The 20,416-nt window shown below is 43.3% G+C and overlaps 1 protein-coding gene across 1 annotated transcript in view; it reads right to left on the bottom strand.

The window, feature by feature from the left end:
- The window catches only part of ccdc85ca (coiled-coil domain containing 85C, a), a 33,809-nt gene extending 13,961 nt beyond the window's left edge, over window positions 1-19,848 (bottom strand). Inside the window, exon 1 of the mRNA XM_062469760.1 lies at window positions 18,717-19,848. Within this exon, the coding sequence (XP_062325744.1) occupies window positions 18,717-19,422 (706 nt within the window). The 5' untranslated portion in view covers window positions 19,423-19,848. The remainder of the gene's footprint in view (window positions 1-18,716) is intronic.
- Window positions 19,849-20,416: the final 568 nt, after the last annotated feature.

The following is a 20,416-nucleotide window of genomic DNA, read 5'->3' as shown; positions in this document are numbered from 1 at the left end:
TCCGTCCAGGCAAAAATGTCTAAACTACAGTTGGTTGGATTCAATGTTCCTAAAGTTGGTTCAGTAAACAGCGCATTGGCTGAGTGAAGCCACAGAAAGGCCTACCCAAGTTCAGCCAGTCAGGGATAGGGCTAAGGGAAGGATGCAGGGATACATCATCCAGTCCTATAATGTTACTCTTTAACAAACGGCAGCATGAAGAGGCCAGGTCATGCTCTGTGTGCTGTAAGCAGATAGCAGCGTAGAAATGAAACCGGAGAGTTGAAATTGACTGAAAGGAGAAGTTGGTCTTAAAGCGGTGCGTCATTCCTAAACCTTTTTTTTAGACATCGTCATCGCGGTTATGTCCGAGAGTCTCTCAATGTATTTCACGACTCTCATCCGTCACACGCATAACAACACCTGAACGCAGACATGCACACACGCACAACACACACACCACACATTCACACACAGAGACACACACAGCCACACAAACACCACATGCATTTTCCACCTGTCCTTTAAGGGAATGGTCTACAGTCCCAAACAACATAAACCACTACATACACACACACACACACACTGGACCCATAATGCTGACCACAGGGCAGAGGAAAGGGTGTCCTAGATTTACAGTCAGTCCAGCATATGTCCTGGTCTTTAGGGAGAAGGAGGATGAATAGCGGAATGACATTGAGGGATGTAGCATTATTCCAAATCACAGCTCGTGTAGTCAAAGTTAATTTGTTTTTCGCTGAGTCTGTTCATCATCCCGAGGTGATGGTCACACACACACACACCAAGCTGATAATAGAGATGGCTTAAGTGATGGAGTGTCTGTTACTCTACAGGACCCGTGGGAGGACCTTATCAATAGTGTGAAGAACCAGGGAAAAGCACCAGGGAGGGAGAGAGAGAGAGAGAGAAGAGAGAGAGAGAGAGAGAGAGAGTGAGAGAGAGAGAGAGAGAGAGAGAGAGAGAGAGAGAGAGAGAGAGAGAGTGAGAGAGAGAGAGAGAGAGAGAGAGAGAGAGAGAGAGTGATAGCCAGAGTTGAGGTAAGGGTGAGGTAAAGCAGTTAGAGGTGAGGGAGTGAAAGCCAGAGCTGAGGTGAGGTACAGCAGTCAGAGGTGAGAGAGTGTGGAGGGGGAGAGAGAGAGTGTGGAGGGGGAGAGAGAGGTGAGAGAGAGTGTGGAGGGGGAGAGAGAGAGAGAGTGTGGAGGGGAGAGAGAGAGTGCGGAGAGGGAGAGAGAGAATGTGGAGGGGGAGAGAGAGGTGAGAGAGAGTGTGGAGGGGGAGTGAGAGAGAGAGAGAGAGAGAGAGAGAGAGAGAGAGAGAGAGACAGAGAGAGAGAGAGAGAGAGATGGAGGGGGAGAAGGATGGAGATACAGACACAGGAGGACAAGAGTAGTGGATGACAAGATGACCTGTGTCACAAGAATGATAGATCAAGTGAACAAGTTAGATGAAAGAGAGGGGCTGTAAGTGAAAGACGGGACAGAGGAGCATGCAGAGAGAGAAGAGAGAGAGAGAGAGAGAGAGAGAGAGAGAGAGAGAGAGAGAGAGAGAGAGAGAGAGAGAGAGAGAGAGAGAGAGATGAGAGAGAGAGAGAGAGGAGAGAGAGAGAGAAAAGGAAGGAAGGGAGGAAGTGCATTCATGCCCTTGCAGACACGCTGCTGTCACTATTAATCTCTGTTAGAGCTGTGGTGAGGAGAATAATGAGGCACAACACTAAGTCACAGCACGCACACACACACACACACACAGTCAGACAGACAGGCAGACACACACAACGTATACCAGCCAGACTCTCTCGTCTCAATTTGCACGTACACACACAAACACATGAATTGAAGTAAACATAGAGCACATCTTATCCCGCTTCCCTGCTTTTCATTCCAATCAAATCAGCTACAGTAATCAAACTGTCTTTTGAATACATTTCCATAAGTCACCTAGGTACCCGTGTTTGTGTTTCTCATGCCACTTCATTTGACTAACAAAATTATGTTCTATTAGGGTGTTTGTCTATGTACACAATGACGGTAGCCTTGATAACAAAAAGTATTACCAAACGTCTCTAGAAAGCGGACATGTCCTGTATGAAGGGCAGTTAACCTACTTTGTTAATAATAAGAGGATGTGGTGTATGCTGTGGTCCAAATAGAGTTTTCTGGGCTTATCAGGGAGGAGGGACACTAACGGAGGTAGCAGGATTCCTTCACACTGGTTTCATACTGTAGGAAATCTGTGTGTGTGTGTGTGAGTGAGAGAGAAAGAGCAAGAGAGAGAGCGAGAGAGAGAGAGAGAGAGAGAGAGAGAGAGAGAGAGAGAGAGAGAGAGAGAGAGAGAGAGTGAGAGAGAGAGAGAGAGCGAGAGAGAGAGAGAGAGAGATCAACTCTCTGAGTATTGTGTGTGTATTATGTGTGTGTATGTGTGTTATAGCCTATGTGTGTACTGTGTACGCACATCCAGGTATCAAGACTACTCATTTTTGCTGTTCACCATTTGGTTCACCACCTGGCTGACCACATTTCATCCTATGCTTCATTGTGAGAGGTGTTTAACCATAGAATTTGCACCATTGATGGAGTCTTTATGATGCCAAGACATCTCCAGCTTTCAAATAGACTAGTTGGTTCTTTTCAGGGGCATTTGTGTGCATTTTGAGTAAAGTACAGTTTGTTCAATTGCTTTTATACTGAGAGGAAACTTTTTCTATTCAGGCATTTGAAGTACTAAGTGTCTAAGATGTATTGTTTTAATTTCTTACAGCTGTATAATCTCTGGATATTGCATCATTTATTCAGTAAGCCTATTCTCTCTCTCTCCCCCTCTCTCTGGACACACACACAGACACACACAGAAACCAAATCCATGTGTTTTAGCCTAATCTCCACAATGCCGTGAGAATAATTCAAGTCTTTTATTGTCAGATGCACAGAACAACACAGGGTCAGACTGGGCACTGAAATTATTTGGACAAGACAACGCAAAGCAACCTGGCATAAACATATAAGTACTCAGAACATAGGTTACACCAATGATAAGCTAACATATAATGTAATAAACCTCCTAAATATACAAAATAATAAACAATGGAGTACACTTAACCTAGAATACACATAGTATCCTATACTAACCTTATAACCTATACTAACCTAGAGACAAGTAGGGTGCAATTTGTGCAATATTGCTGATTGTGCAACCAGTAGCTGAAAGTGCAACCAGTAGCTGAAGTGACAGTGTGTAAAGTGACTAGTGTGAGTGTCGACAGTGTATCCATGTCCATATCAATGTTCTTTCAGAAGCCTGATGACCCTTGAGGTAATAGCGGAGCTCTTGTCAGTGCAGCCATACTGCAGGCGCACCAGAAAAAGAATAGAATCGCATCCAGGATTTCCCCCGTGCATTGACACAGAACGGTGCAGTTTAAATGTGATCCCATTCAAGCCCCCCAAGGCTTGTACATCATTGACACAGTATCTCGCAGAGAAAGTCCCTCTGCAGTCTCACTCAATACCCCTGGCGATATACATGGGATGTAATCACTTCAGAGAATAGTAGGTTAGCACAGCATCTACAGTGTTGCCCAACCTCACTGAAACTATTAAACACTTTACAATCACTATTCTGAGCAGTTGACAAAATGCTGTTTAATCATGATAAAAAGCACAATTGTGGTATTTGTTTGATGCTAGAAAAAGAACAATGAAGGCAAACAAAATGTTACAGTGAAGGAATGTGGCCCATAGGCAACACACTACCAGACTCTGGACTGTATTGTATTGTGTATCATAAAAAAGTTCAATTCTTAAATCTTGCACGCCCAGCCAGCTGAACAAACACTTGTATCTGTTCAAAGTTCAAGGCCAGCTCCGGGCTTCAGTACAGGTACAGAACCCTCCCCCTCAGCCCACAGACCGCAGCACTCTGAGGAGGGCTATATGAGAAGGAAGGGCCATGTACCATGGAAGGGGGGAAGTACCTTTGTGCCCCCTGCTTGGATTTGATTACATTCTCCACTACCTCCACTGACGACTCCTCCCTACAATTCCTGTGTGTGTATATGTGTGTGTGTGTGTGTCTGTGTGAGAGAGAGCGTGAGTAGTGGTAAGAGTGAAGGGTCATGAAGGTGGCGCCTAGTTGTACAGCCTAACCACAAGTTGTGTTGCCATTTTGAGCAACATACTGTAGCACCAGGTGGTTTAAAGCTGCAAACGTCCTTTTCCATGGCCGTTGGCGCTGTTAAAACCAGCTCTACTTCTTCCTGAAATACCATCACACGTAATCCATGCGAGCGTATATAATCCATGCGATATATAATCCAACGTGAGTGACCGGGCTACATTCTAGGCGTTCTTCCCCGTCATTCAACAAAGCTAGACAAACAGAGTCTGCTGGGTGGCTGGCGTGCCGGGCTGACACATGGAGGACTTGGCTTGATTCAAAAATAAACACATGAATAAGACAAGCAATGGAAGGCAGCTCAGAGTGGGACCAGGAGAGACGTGGTGAGGGAGATAGACTGCATACCAAACCATTGATAAGGAGGTCTCCTAGCAACAAGCTCTGACTGTTTGACTTGAGGGTCTGTCTGTTCTCTTGAATTCAGCTTCTCTTCACGGCTGTATGACACTTTAGGTTCTTCTGTCCTGTAGACTGATTCAGGGTGAACGTATGGTTTTAAGGAGTGTATGTGTGAAAAAATGACAAGCCGTGAACTAGAGAATAAGTGCGTATGTGTGCCGATGAGTTTGTGAGTGAATGTGCATGTGTTTACACAGCCACAGGCTTAAATGAACTACACCTAGCACACCTTCTCAGACACACAAACAGGGGAAGCAGGGAAGAAAAGGAGGAAATATATCTGACAGAACCTTGACTCTAGGCCTACAATATGCTTGAAGATGAGATCTAATGGCACACATCAGACCCCAGACCAGTGCACACTCAAAGACTCTTTCAGATGGAAAAGTAGCGTTGAAAAGAATGTTAAGCCATTGTAAAATGATTTAATCTCTGTGGCAACTGGCAAGTGTAAGGTTTGCATGCAAATTCTAACCGATTGCTCAATTACACTAAAGCTGACCTAAAATTACTTGGAAAAGAAAACATTTCCACGTCAGAAAGAAATGTGCTGCAATTTCACTTCTATCAGAGAAGATGATTACCATAATGCTAATGCAAAATTGCATGGTAAGCTTGTGGCTGGAAAAGCAATGTAACGTAGCATTTATGAAAATTCATCCATCTAGCATTGTAGCAAAAGCTAACATTTCACACTGAAAACTGAATTATTAGTCTTAGACGGAAAACTTTTCGCCAAATGTCAAACATTTTATAAAGCACTTTTCACTGAATATTTCAGTTTGCCTTTCAATGTTGGAATTACAGGTGAGTGAGATTCTGACCCATTTCTATCATACGGCATCTGTTAAAGCCTCAGACTGTCCTCATCGTCAGCCCTGGCTCATGTTCTCCAGCTACATTGACATCTACAATTTCAGTTTTCAGGATGACTGTCTTGCCATATTCAATAGAATCTGACCCTGAGAGCACAGCAGGCTCCAATCTCTCTCTCAGGGAGTCATGAAGATGTGCATAATATGTGTGTTGGCTTCCAGGTGTCTGCAAAAGTGCAAAAGTAGGTGTGCCCTTTTGCTGATTCCAAAAAGAGGGTATCTGTGTGTGTGTGCGTGTGTGTGATAGAGAGTGTGTGTGTGAGAGAGAGAGTGTGTGTGAGATAGAGAGAGTGTGTGTGTGAGAGAGAGAGAGAGAGAGAGAGAGAGAGAGAGAGAGACAGACACAGACACAGACACAGAGAAAGAGAAGAACAGTAACAGTAGACGTGGGAAAAAGTGGATGCACTGGAATGACAATGAGTGACGTAATACACACTAGAAAAGGAGGTTCTAACATCTGAATATGAATGACCTGTACACAATAGATACATACGAGTGGTATGATGCATTGGATCATTTTATTGTTTCTCTGTTTTGTGTTTCTTTAAATAGGACTAGAATTATTTTGAGACAGCTTTTCACTACCCCCTTCCCGCCTCCCCCAGAAAACATGCATTCAGTTTGCTGTAACTTATAACCAACTTTAAAGTTAGTTGCACCTCTTTTATATTATTGAGCACAGTGTGAAAAAAAATCAATAAACATTGAATAAACAGCAACTGGAAACTAGAAATTGTCAACAATCAGTGGAAAAAAATATCCTGTTTTGGCCATGGAAGTGTTTTGGAATGGTTGGTCATTATAGTCTTCTCCTGCCCCTGCTATGTCCTGGACATACTTCAAACAGACCTCTCAGCTGTGCTCACAAATCTGATAATCATTTGGCCTCCAGATTGCATTTCCAGATTATCTCAATTAAAATGAAGCCCTGAGAGTGGAACACAGGGATATTTTCATCCGTTAATGAGGACACTATTTTGGGATAGTGGCATAACATTTGAAGTCGGGGAACTTTTGATAAGTTGTGAGGGTCACATTCAATTCAAACATGTAAGCAGCTTTTCCAGATAAGCACAGAAAATACACCCTTATGTGACCCTGTCACTCTAACCTATTAACTCTTATCTGTTGAGACACTTACAACCCCATACTCATTTCCTTGACAACACTCTACATCTATAAAAGTTTCACAGCTGGCTGCCATAACCCTAAATGCATTAGACTGGTGCAGTCCCCGGCTATTCTGACAGGCCTGACATTTGACCTGGCCTAACTATGTAGCCAACCCTGCTGGTTCCCTTGTCTTATCTGTGACTAGCCAGGCAAGAGAGGTGAGCCTCAAAGGTTAGCCTGTTGAGCTCAAATAGTTCCTGAGTGGAGATAAATGCAGCCAAGTAAAATTAGTTCCTTACTGGGAGAGAACAGGAGCAGGGGAAAGAGTTGTGTTAGGAGTAGGAACAAGAAATATGTAAAAGAGAACGCATGAGAGTTGGGAGTAGTAGAAATAAACTATTTGCGTGTGTTTGTCAGAAAGCCCATGTCTGGAACATGAAAATAGCTTGACGAGAATGCCACAATTGGGGAAACATTTAGACTTAGCCTAGGCTACTAGTGCAGTGCCCAATGGCGACAAAAACTAATGCAGTGAGACTCCATCTTGTTTATGGTTGTCAGATGTTTTATTGTACATAAATACTTGTTCCCAGGAGCATCTTCATGCTCCTCCCCCCCCCCCCCCCCGCGCCCCCCAAAGCTGTAAACCTAGGGGAAACACTGTACAGCAGAAACAAGTGTGTGTATGTGTGTGAGTGTTCAGTCCCGGTCTAGTTAGCCCATGGCTGAGATCTCGTTTGAGGGGCTGACGCGATGCACCCATTCTCCCATTCACCGTGGTAGGCCTTTGAAGAGCCCGCTCCACCATTGTCTGCAAAACAATACTGTCGGACAGATGGCCAGGGCAGACACACACACACACTCGCTATGACCCCCCTCCAGTCCGAGCACCAGACAGTGGCAGGGGTACAGCTTGACCCCCTCACCCTCTTTAACAACCCCCTCCACCCCCCACCCAACCCCACCCCACCCACCACTCACACCACACACATACACCCTGCTGGTTTCTGTCTGAGGTTGGATAAGAGTTGATGACTTCTGGAGATGAGCAGAATCAGAGACTCGTACTTATTTCAATGTTGGTGATAGTTTGACTATGATAACTGAGAAAGAAAGAGAGAGAGAGAGAGACCCTAACAGATAGTGCCTGAGGGATTAATAGATTTAAAACAAGAAGCCAACATGCCCAACTCTGCCCCCCCAACTCTGCCCCCCCCCCCCCCCCCCCCCCCCTGGAATATGACACAGGAGCCAAAGGGGCTTAGTAATGTAGTTAGTTTGCTCTATGTTTGAGATAATGGAATAACAAACCCCTTTTCCTGTACCGCCCTGCTCTTGTTGTTGACCCAGCATCAAAGTATTGACCCATGAAATATGTGTCACTACACAAGCACACAATAAAGGTCAAGATTAAGATTTCAGACAGCCTGAATTTTCTCCTACTGAACACCCCATAAACTGCGTTTCCCCGGTAAGTCCCCAAAACTTGTACTCCCCAGAACAACTGTTCAAGGAACTAGAAGGCTCCTTCAGCCCCATCGTCAGACACATTTTCAAGGACGTTTCTCCAATTAGCCATCTGACATATGCACCGTATAGTATTCCAGTTAGTTGATAGTTTGGAAGTGGCGATGAAAGACCCATTCTAAACGAAAGATAACAATTATTTTAAAACCTATTGAATTGTGTTTGTCAGACATAATCTTTTTGAGATGACTCAGCCTGGTTACACAACATGTTTCTAATGCAGGTCTGCTCTTCCATGTAACTAGTGTCTAGGCCTGTCTAGTCATACATTATGAATGTGTGTTTGTGTATGTGTGTGCAGACAAGCGTGTGTGGTGAGAGAGAGAGAGAGAGAGAGAGAGAGAGAGAGAGAGAGAGAGAGAGAGAGAGAGAGAGAGAGAGAGAGAGAGAGAGAGAGAGAGAGAGAGAGAGAGAGCGACAGACAAGAGCAGAAGAGATGGAGCATGTGTGAGTGTATGTCACAGTGTCCTATCCAATGGGCTGTGTGTCTCTGTAACCTTTGTGATGCTAGGTCATTGAGTTTGTATCTAACCTGCTGCTGCCTCATCTTGTACTCATCAGCTACAGCCTGGTCTTCCTCTCATCACTATGTACTCCTTATTAAAATTCAACTCAGTCACCAACTCCTTATTTGACCCCTCAATCTCTGTCGACCCCAGCCTCTCTCTTCTCTTCTTCCCCCTCTTTCCCTGTACTGTCTTTTAGGATCAATCAACCGCTTCATAATCGGCTGTTGCTATGGCATTCCACGCCACCTCCTCCTGGCCACGAGAGCCCAGCCAATCCCTGGTCCCCACTCCCCTTTGACCCCCTTTTTCTCTCCAATGAGGTCATTCGCTCCACATGGGCAGGGAGTGAGGAGAGGGGAAAGAGAGGGAGTGGGGAAAGACAGTTTGGGAGTTGTTAGAAAAGAGAGAGGTGGTTGAATGATGGGATGGATGAAAAGAAAGAGGAAGTGGTCAAAGGTGAAGGACTTATATTTAGGACGAGTCATGAAATGCAGGGAGAAAAGGGGAAATGGAAAGAGAGCTGGAAACTGTAACAGCAAGTACCATCGAAAACTGCATGACTGGATATTTAATTCAGTCTAAGCAGCGAAAATGAAACTGGCAAAAAAAACACATCAGATTACTTTTCTGAATCGACGATGTTTCTGCCATGATTAACGTTACAGCTGTTTCATGCAAAAACATGTTCAGGCTCTGACACTTGGGAATACACTGTTACTGTCGAAGTGCGACAGGGTTGTCATATTGTTACTATTTCCTGGGCGTGTCCAACACTGATTCCCAGTCAGCTGCACTTCCCCTTTTGTTTGTCCTGGAATGTGGGAGATCCTGACCAGGCACCTTTTTTGAATATACACAGCAGAGGGAATCCTTATGGGAGTCCTACTTCACCACTGCCAACACACTGCTTTCTGAGCTAACGCTAAACTGAGATAGAATAAAATTAAGATAAATTAGGTGAAGCTTATATCCATATGCAATAAATGACTTTTTGAAGTTCAAATCCTTCTAACTAATCTATAATTTTACAAACTTTGTGTAAGGTAAGTGTGATACACAGAAACCATCGTTCAAAGCTAGCGTTGCAACAGTAACTGTTGCCAAATTAGCCTGAAGTCAGATAGCTCCCTAGAGTCTGGGAAAGTAATCTGCCTACTGCAGTCATTTTTTGTCATTGGCTTTCAAATGATATCAATCTTTTACAATACACTTATGGCTCTATCCCCCACTGTGGTGAAGATGAAAATGTGCCAATGTGCAATATAACTCAGATTGACAGCTCTAGAAATATTATGAGTGCTGATATTGATGTAATTAAATAAATATGATATCTTCTGACAAAAAATAAATAGATCCACGATGGAGCAATTTGTCAAATGTAATTTGGTAAATGAATATTTCCCACCATGAAAAACTATCGGATTTGACCCTCTGGCCTACGTTAACATTGAAAACTAAGGGTACATTCTGTCAGATAATGTATATTGGATTGGCTACATCTGTAGTGTTCATGTCGCTGAAAGCTATGAGGTATTCTATGTTCTGCTACTATGTCGTTTATCTGGCCGCTACCCAGACGATAAAATAATCTAAATTGCTGACCATACAACCTGTCAGTGTTTAAGCTTCAAGTGGTGTATGCTAAATTTCCTCATCTTAGTGTCTCATCTTTGTAAGTGTCTGGAAGATGCTAACTCAAGCGAAAATACCTCAATAATCTGCAACCAGAGACTCCCCGTTGGCCCTGACCAGATGTCCAGCTGTCCAAGTGGGTGTGTGTGTTTCTAAGGGCCTCCATAGACAGATTTAATTACCAGCCCAACGTTTGGTGGAGCTATGAAGTGGCCAGCGGAATGATGATCATCCACGTTAACTAGAGAATGGATTAGGGTTTAAAAAGAGTAGCATACAGTACTGCACACACACACACACACACACACACACACACATGCATATAGACTAAAACTCCAGACACAGACACACTATAAAAGACACATTAAATAATTGCGCAGAAACACTACAGCCTGCCTCTTTATACCTCTCATACGATCAAACCTTTACTTCACCAGGCTTTCATTGTCTCACACACAACATGGTCTTCCCATGCTGCGTAATTATCATAACAACACCAAGCTCTCTCTCCCATGCATGCAGTAAATCTGTCCAGACAGGTTGAGCACTTACATACAAGCAGTAGCACTGATAAAGACACTTACTCTTGCACACAATGAAACACACACACACACACATATAAACACAAACAATGCCCCAAACATATAATGGAGCTCTGTCTCTCTTCCTCCGGTTCCCATAAACACTATACAAACTATCAAGAAAACACAGATAAGGCCAAGAGGCACTCTGTTCACGTAAGGAGAGGAGAAGAATCTGAAGGGAGACCTGAATCTATTCATCCCGTCATTCACTGAGACGGGAAGCCAAAGTTCTCCCTCAACAAACATAGTCGGTATCCTGGATGTTAACCAATTAGTGGCTTTGTCTGCAGCTATGTGCAAAGCCCATTGAAGCCCCTTTGAGATCTTTTAGAGACTTAAATGGCCTCTGATTGGATTGGACAACCAGAAAACCATCTTATGATCGGAGAGAAGGAAATAATTGACATATGTAATTTGTCCTTGAAGAAAACTCTTATGAGCTCCCTTGCGTCTGTGTTTTCACTTCTCTGTTCCCTAGAGAACTCTTAGTGGCTAGTCCGAGAGCTAGTCATGGTCCAGGCTAATTACAGGCCCCTTTGGGAGACAACATCAGCAAAACTGTTTTAGAGGGAGTGAAAACAACTGAGAGAGATTAGTATCCTATTCATGAGTCAACAGCAAGCAGCAGGGAGGAAGAGGAGACAGAACCTCAGAGTCAGCAGAATGACATAACAATTCCTGCTCTCCAACCGGTGTACTTAAACATATCATTTATTCTTAATGTGAAACTGACTGTTCAGTGAAATGACAGGTTCATTTCTTTACTTTCCTATGGGATCCCATCTCCAGCATTGATCCTATCAGTAGCCAATGTCGGATTTAATTCCCAGCTACATTCAGCATCACATACAGCATCTGTGACACACAAATGTCTGCAAGCACAGAACACCTATAGAGAATCTACAATGTTAAAATATCTTGTTAAGTTATTTGAACAAATAAGAAAACATCTGTTTTTTGAGTTGGTCCACAATGTCCTATTTATGTTTGACAGATGAATGCCTTCATGTCTGTGGTTCCCCCCCTCCGATACAGGGACTGGGTTTGACCTGTTTGTCTGACCGGGCAAGTTGTGGGCGCATAAATATTCGGTTTGTTCCACTTTCTCATTGAGGCGTGGAGATTAGGCCGTCACACCAGATAGATAGTCCCCCCCCCGAAGATGAATGTGCAGCTCTATGACACCCCTGATCTCATGGGATCCTTGGAGGAATCGAAACACAGCCCGGAATGCACAATTGGCGGAATTTTCGATACTGGGGCTTAACTGAGCTTTGCATGTATTGCGCATAGAAAGCAATGGAACATTTGATGGACACATTTTTGTCGTACTGTTGGTGTGCGGGAAGAGATGCTGTTTCTGTGTCTGACCCTCATGCTGGGCACTTTATAAAAATAGGATCATTAGCTGGACAGGCAGGAAACCAGTCCTTTTGTACCGAGCTACCTGCTGGGAGCCTCTGGAGACCCCATAGACCTGACAGAATGGCCCCTAAAATGGCAATCTGACTCTGTGGGAAGAGAATTCCGAAACCTAATCTCTCTGTTGAAACAGAACCTGAATGACCCCGATCAGAGTTGGAGGGTTATCCTGGTCCCTAGCTGGCCGTCGGGGGGGCCAGGGTCACTTCAGGAAGGACGCAAAGCTATTTTCCTGCTTAGTAATGGGAATATGGCCCATGATGTTTATTTTTTGTGGAGTAAAGTCTGGCTTTACTTAGAGTCTTTAGATTCTAGTTCCTTGTGGAATGACATTTGGGAAATATGACTGTCGTAAAACAATGGGACACACCCTACAGGAGGAAAGCACCAGTCCCTGTCATAAACACACAGACAGACTCACAAAAACAGACAGACAGACAGGCAGGCAGGCAGGCAGTCAGAAACAAACATGCATCAAAGGAAGGTCGCAGCTGGTGAAGCAATTTTGGCATTGGGATGGGTAGGTAGAGTGACAGATTTTAATGTTATGACTTTGTCTGAGTACGTATTGGCTTTCTCATCATGGTTAAGCACTGTGGATTTTAACTGATTTATGAAGCTAAGTGGTTTGGGTATTCTAAGTGGGTCTCACGGTAACAAACCACCTACATATCTAATAACTCAATTAAACACAAAGAATAGACAGTATCACTGCATAGCCTATTTTATTTTAAAGTTTGAATGTCAGTAAAGCAAACCAACAAATGGAAATACAGTTGTGAATACTCACAGTGCATGTGTGCGCGCACACACACACACACGTTTAATTTACTGGTACTTTTGTTCATGAAAGGATACAACCTGTGTCAGAGATAAGCCCTACCCAGTTATACATCAGAACTGGGAAGGGTGTGTGTGTTAGTGTGTGTGGGAGTATCCAAAGAGAGCCTCCTTAATCTCCTCCCAACATATGTTCGGTAAAAGAGAACCTCACCTTATGCCATAGAGTTAGGGAAAAAGATATATAAAATACCCTGGTTTAATCAGCCTCACTATGTTCAAGCTGGAGAGATGATCTTACTCAACATGTTTTGGCTGAAATATGGGGTTTGTATCCTCTAGTCTCAGTGTAAATGTGAGTTATAAGTAGGCCTAGGTGCTAGTTTACACATGTTTCATATAAATCCCATGATTGTGTTTATTTGAAACTTGCCAGAGCCATATGGTGTCATGTTTCACCAGAGAACACTGGAACACTAGAACAGGCATCATGTAATATGGGTAAAATCAAGTCATACTTTCCACTCGTGATGTTTGAATAGCTGGTCTATATTGAAAGTTCAACATATCCTTTCATTCCATTTCATCTGATTTTGATCTAATTTAAGCAAGAAAAAGAAGAAGAATTAGAGTGTAAAGAATTTGTATAGTTAAAAAATGTCAACGGAACATCCATAGCCTTATTCATTAACTGTTTAAAAATATATATATTTAAGTTCAGACACACTTCTGACAACTGTAAACCAGTGTTGTGTGCAAAGGATGTGACAAGATTTGAAATTTTGAAATTTTAGGCGGCGAGCACTCAGGTGTGGTACTTCAAACTGTCACATACCAGGACAGACAGACTGAGTTCAGGGATTCAGGGAATGTCAGCTATGCAAACATGAACATACCGGTGGATTCAAATTCAAACTCTGCACCATCTGACACAAGTAACTGTTATCTCAGGCCTAGAGCATGTGTGTGACACAAGACACAATATCCAATTGGTTTTCAGCCACAGACTCCAAAGTTTTAACAATAGAAATGCAATTACATTAACATGTTTTGGTTTATTCTATAGTATATCATAATTATATGGTAATTACAGAACTGTGCACTTCTGATCCTTGATCTTCTACTATACTTTCTACAGTACAATATGCACCACAATATTGCATGTTGCTTTGATAAAAGCTAAATGAATAAAACATAATATAATGTCATTCAGATCATGGGCTTGCTATTAAATGTGGAAATAGGCGATGTATCTATTTGACAGCATCATTCTGCATGGCTTCTCTGTTGATACTGTTAGCAGTTTGTTGTGAATGGCCTCAGTTTAGCCTCTGAGGATTCTCCGCTGGCTAGCCTCATGCTGTCCCCTGCCCCCGGGATGCAGAGTAGTAACCTGACTCAGAAAGCCAGAGGAGATCCAACATGCAAACAACAACATGCAAAGATCCAATTAGGAGACCAGCGCAGGTTCCTGAGCCCAAGCATGACTGTCCCACTTCATTCTGAATCAACAGGGTTGATTAGGGTTTAGGGTGGTTAGTGGCATGTGTTGTGGGTGTATCATGGGTATACTGAAAGGGGACTACCACACCCTTGCACACACACACACACACACACAAAGCCATACACGTAGCTATACATACAGTCTGTCAAAGCCAAGCCCCTTTCAGACCTTTTGTCCTCCGGTGCGCTCTCATTCCCCCTCACTCACTCTCCGCAGGAATCACACTGTGGGAACCAAAACGGATGGAGGAGAGGGGAGAAAGTGCATGGGGGATGGGGGATGAAGTTAGAACAAGTATGGGAAAAAGAGAGTGAAATAGAGGTTGAGAGATACCGTGTACTGTCAGAGAGAGTGTGCGAGATAAAAAGGGGAGAGTGTTGAGCGTGATAGTGGAGAAAGAAAGGAAGCAAGCAAGGGGGGAGAGTAAATGAGTGAGTGAAGGATAGAGAGACTCCATTGATAAAACGTTTGGGGAGGGGGGTTGGGGGGCAGCTGGGAAGCAGGACACAAGGACTGGAGAAACACACAGGGAACAAAAGGGTTCCAGAGAAGGCCAACTCCAAAACCCATGAAGAACACTGTCATCAGCCTTCCACCAAGAGGAAAGCTAGCCTTGCTAGGCTAACACATCTAAATGTGAAAGGCTAAGGAAGCAAAGAACACATTTTACAAATACTTTGCAGCTGGTCATTTGGTCAATTTACTCTATTTTGCAGGATAAAAATTCAGGTTGCAATTTATTCCATGACTCATTTATATGGTCACAAATTATTTAAACTGCTTAATAATGCATAAAAGTTGATATATGTGTTAATTCTGCAGACATATTACTCAAAGCAAATGTATTACATGAGATTTAATACAACATTATACAGCCTCATCATTATGACCACTGCCTGGCCGGTTGCCAAAGTCAACAATCCCCCTCAATCCCCCTTCTCTTTAAACAAGATACGAGCTATCACTGCAGAGTAAACTATCTAATTGCTTAGAAGTGGTGTGAGGTGCTCCAGGAAGGAGGAAAAATATAGTTACTAGTTGCTTGCTAACACCCCTTTCTGACTAAACAATTTAATAAAAAATTAAAAAAAATACATTCACTGGATCTCTTTACAAAAAAATAGACTCCTAAAGAAAAAGTAAAACAATCCTAAAGATAAAATATAAAGTGTAACACCCCAGGAAAACTTTATATGTTTTACTCAGTCACATGATCCACTCTATCTGCTCTCTCTTTCTTCCTCTCTCTATTCTCTCTTTTTCTCGCACACGGAAGCCATCTTTTAGAATAGAACAGGGTGTACAGTATATCACACATGGAGAACAGTGACAGAAGACCCAACCTCTCCTTCTGGGGTGCTGAAATTAATCCAGGAAATTTACAATTGCATCAATCTCAACAAGTGGGCTCTTGCACGTAAATAAGAAGGGGTAAAGTGCACCCCTGACAAACACTTTGCATATACTGTTTACCCCCTGCATAGTAAATTTAAACCCTGGGTAAGAGTGTCAGCCACACAGTGGCACCTCATTCCACCAGTACGATTGGTTGATTTAATAAACCTGAGAGCAGAGGTAACCAATAAACAGGCCATAACTCTTAACTCTGTGACAGGCCTCTCCCACCGTGTCCTTTGAATCTCTGAGGAAAATTATGAAACACCGGTGTTAATAAAAGAGTGTGATTAAGACGAAGATGGAGTAGAATATTGAGCATTTAAGTCTGTCAATTCTTCTCACAAAGTGTGTGTGAGATTAACCCTTAAAAACACAGATCCTCTTGAAAAAGGGTTGGAAAAGCATTATAATAATAATGAGTAACTGGCAAAAAAAAAACAATGATGAAACAAAAGTGGAACATGGCAGGTAAAGTAGACCTTTAGCTACCTATAAAACCATAACAAAACACATTTGAACTCTCGGACAAAACATTGAAGCACAAAATTGCTACAAAAAGTGGGCCAAATTAGTATGCACACAAAAATGCACAATCAATACTGTTTGCCCTGCAGTGTATTAACCCCCAATCACAGGCTGTGGAAGGTCTAAACAATGTGCTTTGTACCCGGGACCACCAACCAGTCAGCTATCTGACATTGCACATTTCACACATTGATTGGCCTCAGCTGTACGGACAAAAGAGGCACACATTATAGACCACCGTCACAGGATTGTCCTGCACTGTTTAGAAAATGGATATACTGTAACTGACAGTGTTTCATGCAGCTTTCCTTCTATGGTGTTACTCAACTAGCTTTATCAGTTTTTGAGACCTTGTCTGAGGGAGAAGGGCCCTGGTCGTTTTGTGGAGAAAGGGGGAATAGTAAGTGATTTATGGGAATAAAAGACTTTCCTAAGAAGGTAGTAAACTGGCTGACTGACTCTCATTTAAGCAGACCACAAAACCATGCTGAGTCTGGAAGTTCTGTCCTGTGAACAAGCACTACAGGCATGTCACTGTTATCCTATCAAGTTTGACTTGAACTTTCCTAAAACAACTGCACAAGTTCTGTCTATACAACGTCCAAACACTATCGCCCCGATTACAGATCTGGAATCAAAAATACAACCGCACGAAAGATCGGGCCAAACAATGAACAACTGTAGCTTGTTGATGTCTTACAGCATGTCCGACAGAGAACCACACTCCTGTCTAGGTTACCTCATTCTGCGTTGTGATTGAGGTGACTTGCTGACACTACTTAGCATCCCGCTGGCACTGCGAGGGTGCTAAATCCTCATTAGGACTGACTTCACCAGCAACAAGCTGAGGTCATTAGAGCTAGGCCATCTGGTCAGGCAAGGCCAGGCGACAGTTGCCATCTTATACTGCCACCGTGTAAGCAAACACCATCCCGTCCTTAAGGACCGGACATATCAGCCGAGCAGATAAGTTGTTTCGCAACTCCAAGTGTGACGATAGAAAGGGGTGTTAGCTGCGATGTGATGCATAGATCTAAGAGAATGCTGCAGCCGCATCGAACCATGTGATATATAACAAGAAAGAGCCCTCAGGAGACCACACAGTGTATTTCCAGGTACCTATCCAACACCTAAAAGTGGATGAGAGTGTCTACACATGCACACACGCAGCTTCAGCCTTAGCGCCTGTGTGTCCAGCTACCCAGACGAGGAGTGCTGCTCTGTGCCAACATTTCACACCATGTTCTTAATGGTTTCTCAACACACCGCAGAACAAACAGTCCCTCATGCCTGGCGAGCACGCACTCCTACCTCTTTACCTTTGAGGCATGGTTTGTGTGTATGTGTACTACTCAACCCATTATATCTGACTATAGATTACCTCACTTTCCAAAAGTCAACAATGGAATATATAACTACAGTAAATATAAGACCTGTACTTATTTATGAGGGGCAAGTAAACTTGAAAGTATTCACGTTATTCAAATGACACAAGCTCAACTTTACAGTAAAGAGTAGGACACCATCCTAAGAAGAAGGTTCCTCTCGCTCGTGTTGAATCCAAGGTCCATGTAATGCACACTGTCATATCCTCTCTTTGATGATGGTCATAAAGATAAGATGAGCTGGGTTTACAGAGTGTACCATTTTCTACCTAAACTGAAACTTTTGTAAACTTCATCCAGCTTTGAATGTCCACAATTTCATTAGGAATGTGTTTCTCAACATTTTGGTAAGTCCTGGAGACAATAGGCTATGATACATATTAAGGACGAGGTTGGTTGGAAAAGGCAATGGCTCTTTGGTCTAATATTAGATGTCAAGTATTTGGAGGTTCAATTGAATCTCAAATGTGATTGATATGTTATACATGGCTGCATACATGCATTTACCCCAAATCTCCCTCATCTTTCTCAATTAAGTGAATAAAGGCTTTCAGGTTATTTTTTAAAGTAGGCTGGGAGATGTCCTTATCTGACCCCTGGATCTGTCAGAGGTCAAAAGATCATAACCAGGACTTGTCTTAATCTAGCTTTGCAATCGAGCCATGATTAATTCTGGTGATGTCACTAAAAAGCCTTTGATGGAAGATATAGGGCTGACTGACATCTGTTAACCCAAGTAATGGATGTTGCAAGCCTACTGTAGATTGACTGAAATTCCGAATAAAGCCTGGCCTCTGATAACATCTTGTTTTATTCTTACACATGCTCTGTTCCAATTCAACAGAGACCTTCCAGTATCATGAACTCATCACTGCCAGTTCCACAAAACTCACCGTTCAGTCCATTGGGGATGCTTCTGTGGAGATGAGTGCCTGAAAGGTCGTCCATCGACCTTCGAATGGCTGCTATCTTGCTCTCGGCGGGTTTATGTATGTGGTTGTGGTGGTGGTCAGGGCTACCAGCGCTCCCGGCGCTCGACGTGCTACTCCCATCCCCAACGTCGCGCACAGTGGCCGAACCCCCGTTTAGGTTGGTCAGGCTGGACTGGCTGTCTATGGAGCTCCTTGAGCCGGCCCCGTTTCTCTCCTCGTCCAGCATAATAATTATTTCCTTTAGCTCCGTGTTTTCTCTAATAACCGAATCCTGGTTGATTTCAAGCTCCTTGAGCTTTTGCTGATACACCCCAACATCTTTCCACATGACGCTTGCAGTGTAGCGGCCAAAGCGCTGCCACTCCCGGGAAAGCTTCTTTCCTTTCTGTCGGTCATCGTCCAAGAAGCAGCACAGTTCCCGGAGCTCGTGGTTGTCGTCCTGCAGTTTCTGATTGACCTCTTTAAGGCTCCGAATCTCGTGGAGGTGGACCTGTAGTCTCCGGTTCACGTCTTTCATCATGTTCCCGTGTTCCACCATTAAATTCATTTTCTCGTTATCCGCTTTCCGCAGCCTTCTAACAAGCTCATCCTTGCTCAACCTTGAGGGCTCCTCGTCAGAGAGCTTGCTCAAATCATCCCGCGGTCCCTCAGAACAATTTTTGGCCATATTTCGTTATCCCACCGGTTGTTGGAGTAGCCTCTGTATTTAAATCGTCTAACCGAGGCACGACATTGAAGTTGATAGAAAAACCGAATCCATTGTCAATTCAATCTTAATACCAAGATGAAAAACGTATCTAAATTCAGCACCGTGGAAGATGCTACAGCGAGCCGAGCAGGTGACCCAAATCGACAGGAACGCAGCTGACCTCCAGTTACTGTAGCCTAATAACCGGTATAAAACTGGAGACAAAAATGAAAAGAAAATCCGAGATTTGTTTTCGTTCAGGTTTTACGTAGGCCTACTTCACTTTTAAAAGTTTTGTTAGTAGATACGGCGAACACGCTTTACACACCAGTGAAACACTGAGCACAACCCTCGGACCCTGGACTCACCGAGTGACGGAGGACGGATCTCCCTCCACGACCAGTCAAAGCCCTGATCCTCAATAGGAGGTAGAGACGCAGCGCGAGCCCGTGATGTCAGCGCTTGCGCTCACATCCCAGGCAACATTCAAACCGGCAGGGAATCATTTCTCACACAAGAAAGACGTTGAGTAGGCTATATCCTACATAACCCATGGCATCTCTTTTGGTGCATATTTAACAGTCTGCCAAAATGTAGGCTAAAAGATAACAATTATTTTGCAAGATTGGTCAATATAGCCTGCCCCCTTTGTTTATAACCTACAATGATCATAATGAGACTAGTTTATGCATTATGAGTTGCTTTTGCCTTCTCACACAGGGTAAAGTAAATACGTGCCAAAATGTCATTGTAGACAACAGCATTAAGGTGTTATGAATTTAAACGGGGATATTATAAATATTATCATGTTTCGAATTCATGTTGGTGAATGCATGATATTCAAGTAGTGTGACAAGGATTAGGAAATAAGAAGCATGTCCAATGTGGCAGGCAAACGTTGCCATCTAGAGGCCAAATGCAACAACTCATATTGAAAGCATTTCCTGCATGTTACGGAATGTGCAAAACCAGG

The sequence above is a fragment of the Osmerus eperlanus genome, chromosome 9 (assembly GCF_963692335.1).
Source record: "Osmerus eperlanus chromosome 9, fOsmEpe2.1, whole genome shotgun sequence".
NCBI lineage: Eukaryota > Metazoa > Chordata > Actinopteri > Osmeriformes > Osmeridae > Osmerus > Osmerus eperlanus.
The sequence above is the reverse complement of the archived record's forward strand: the minus strand, read 5'-3'. Positions and strand labels throughout refer to the sequence as shown.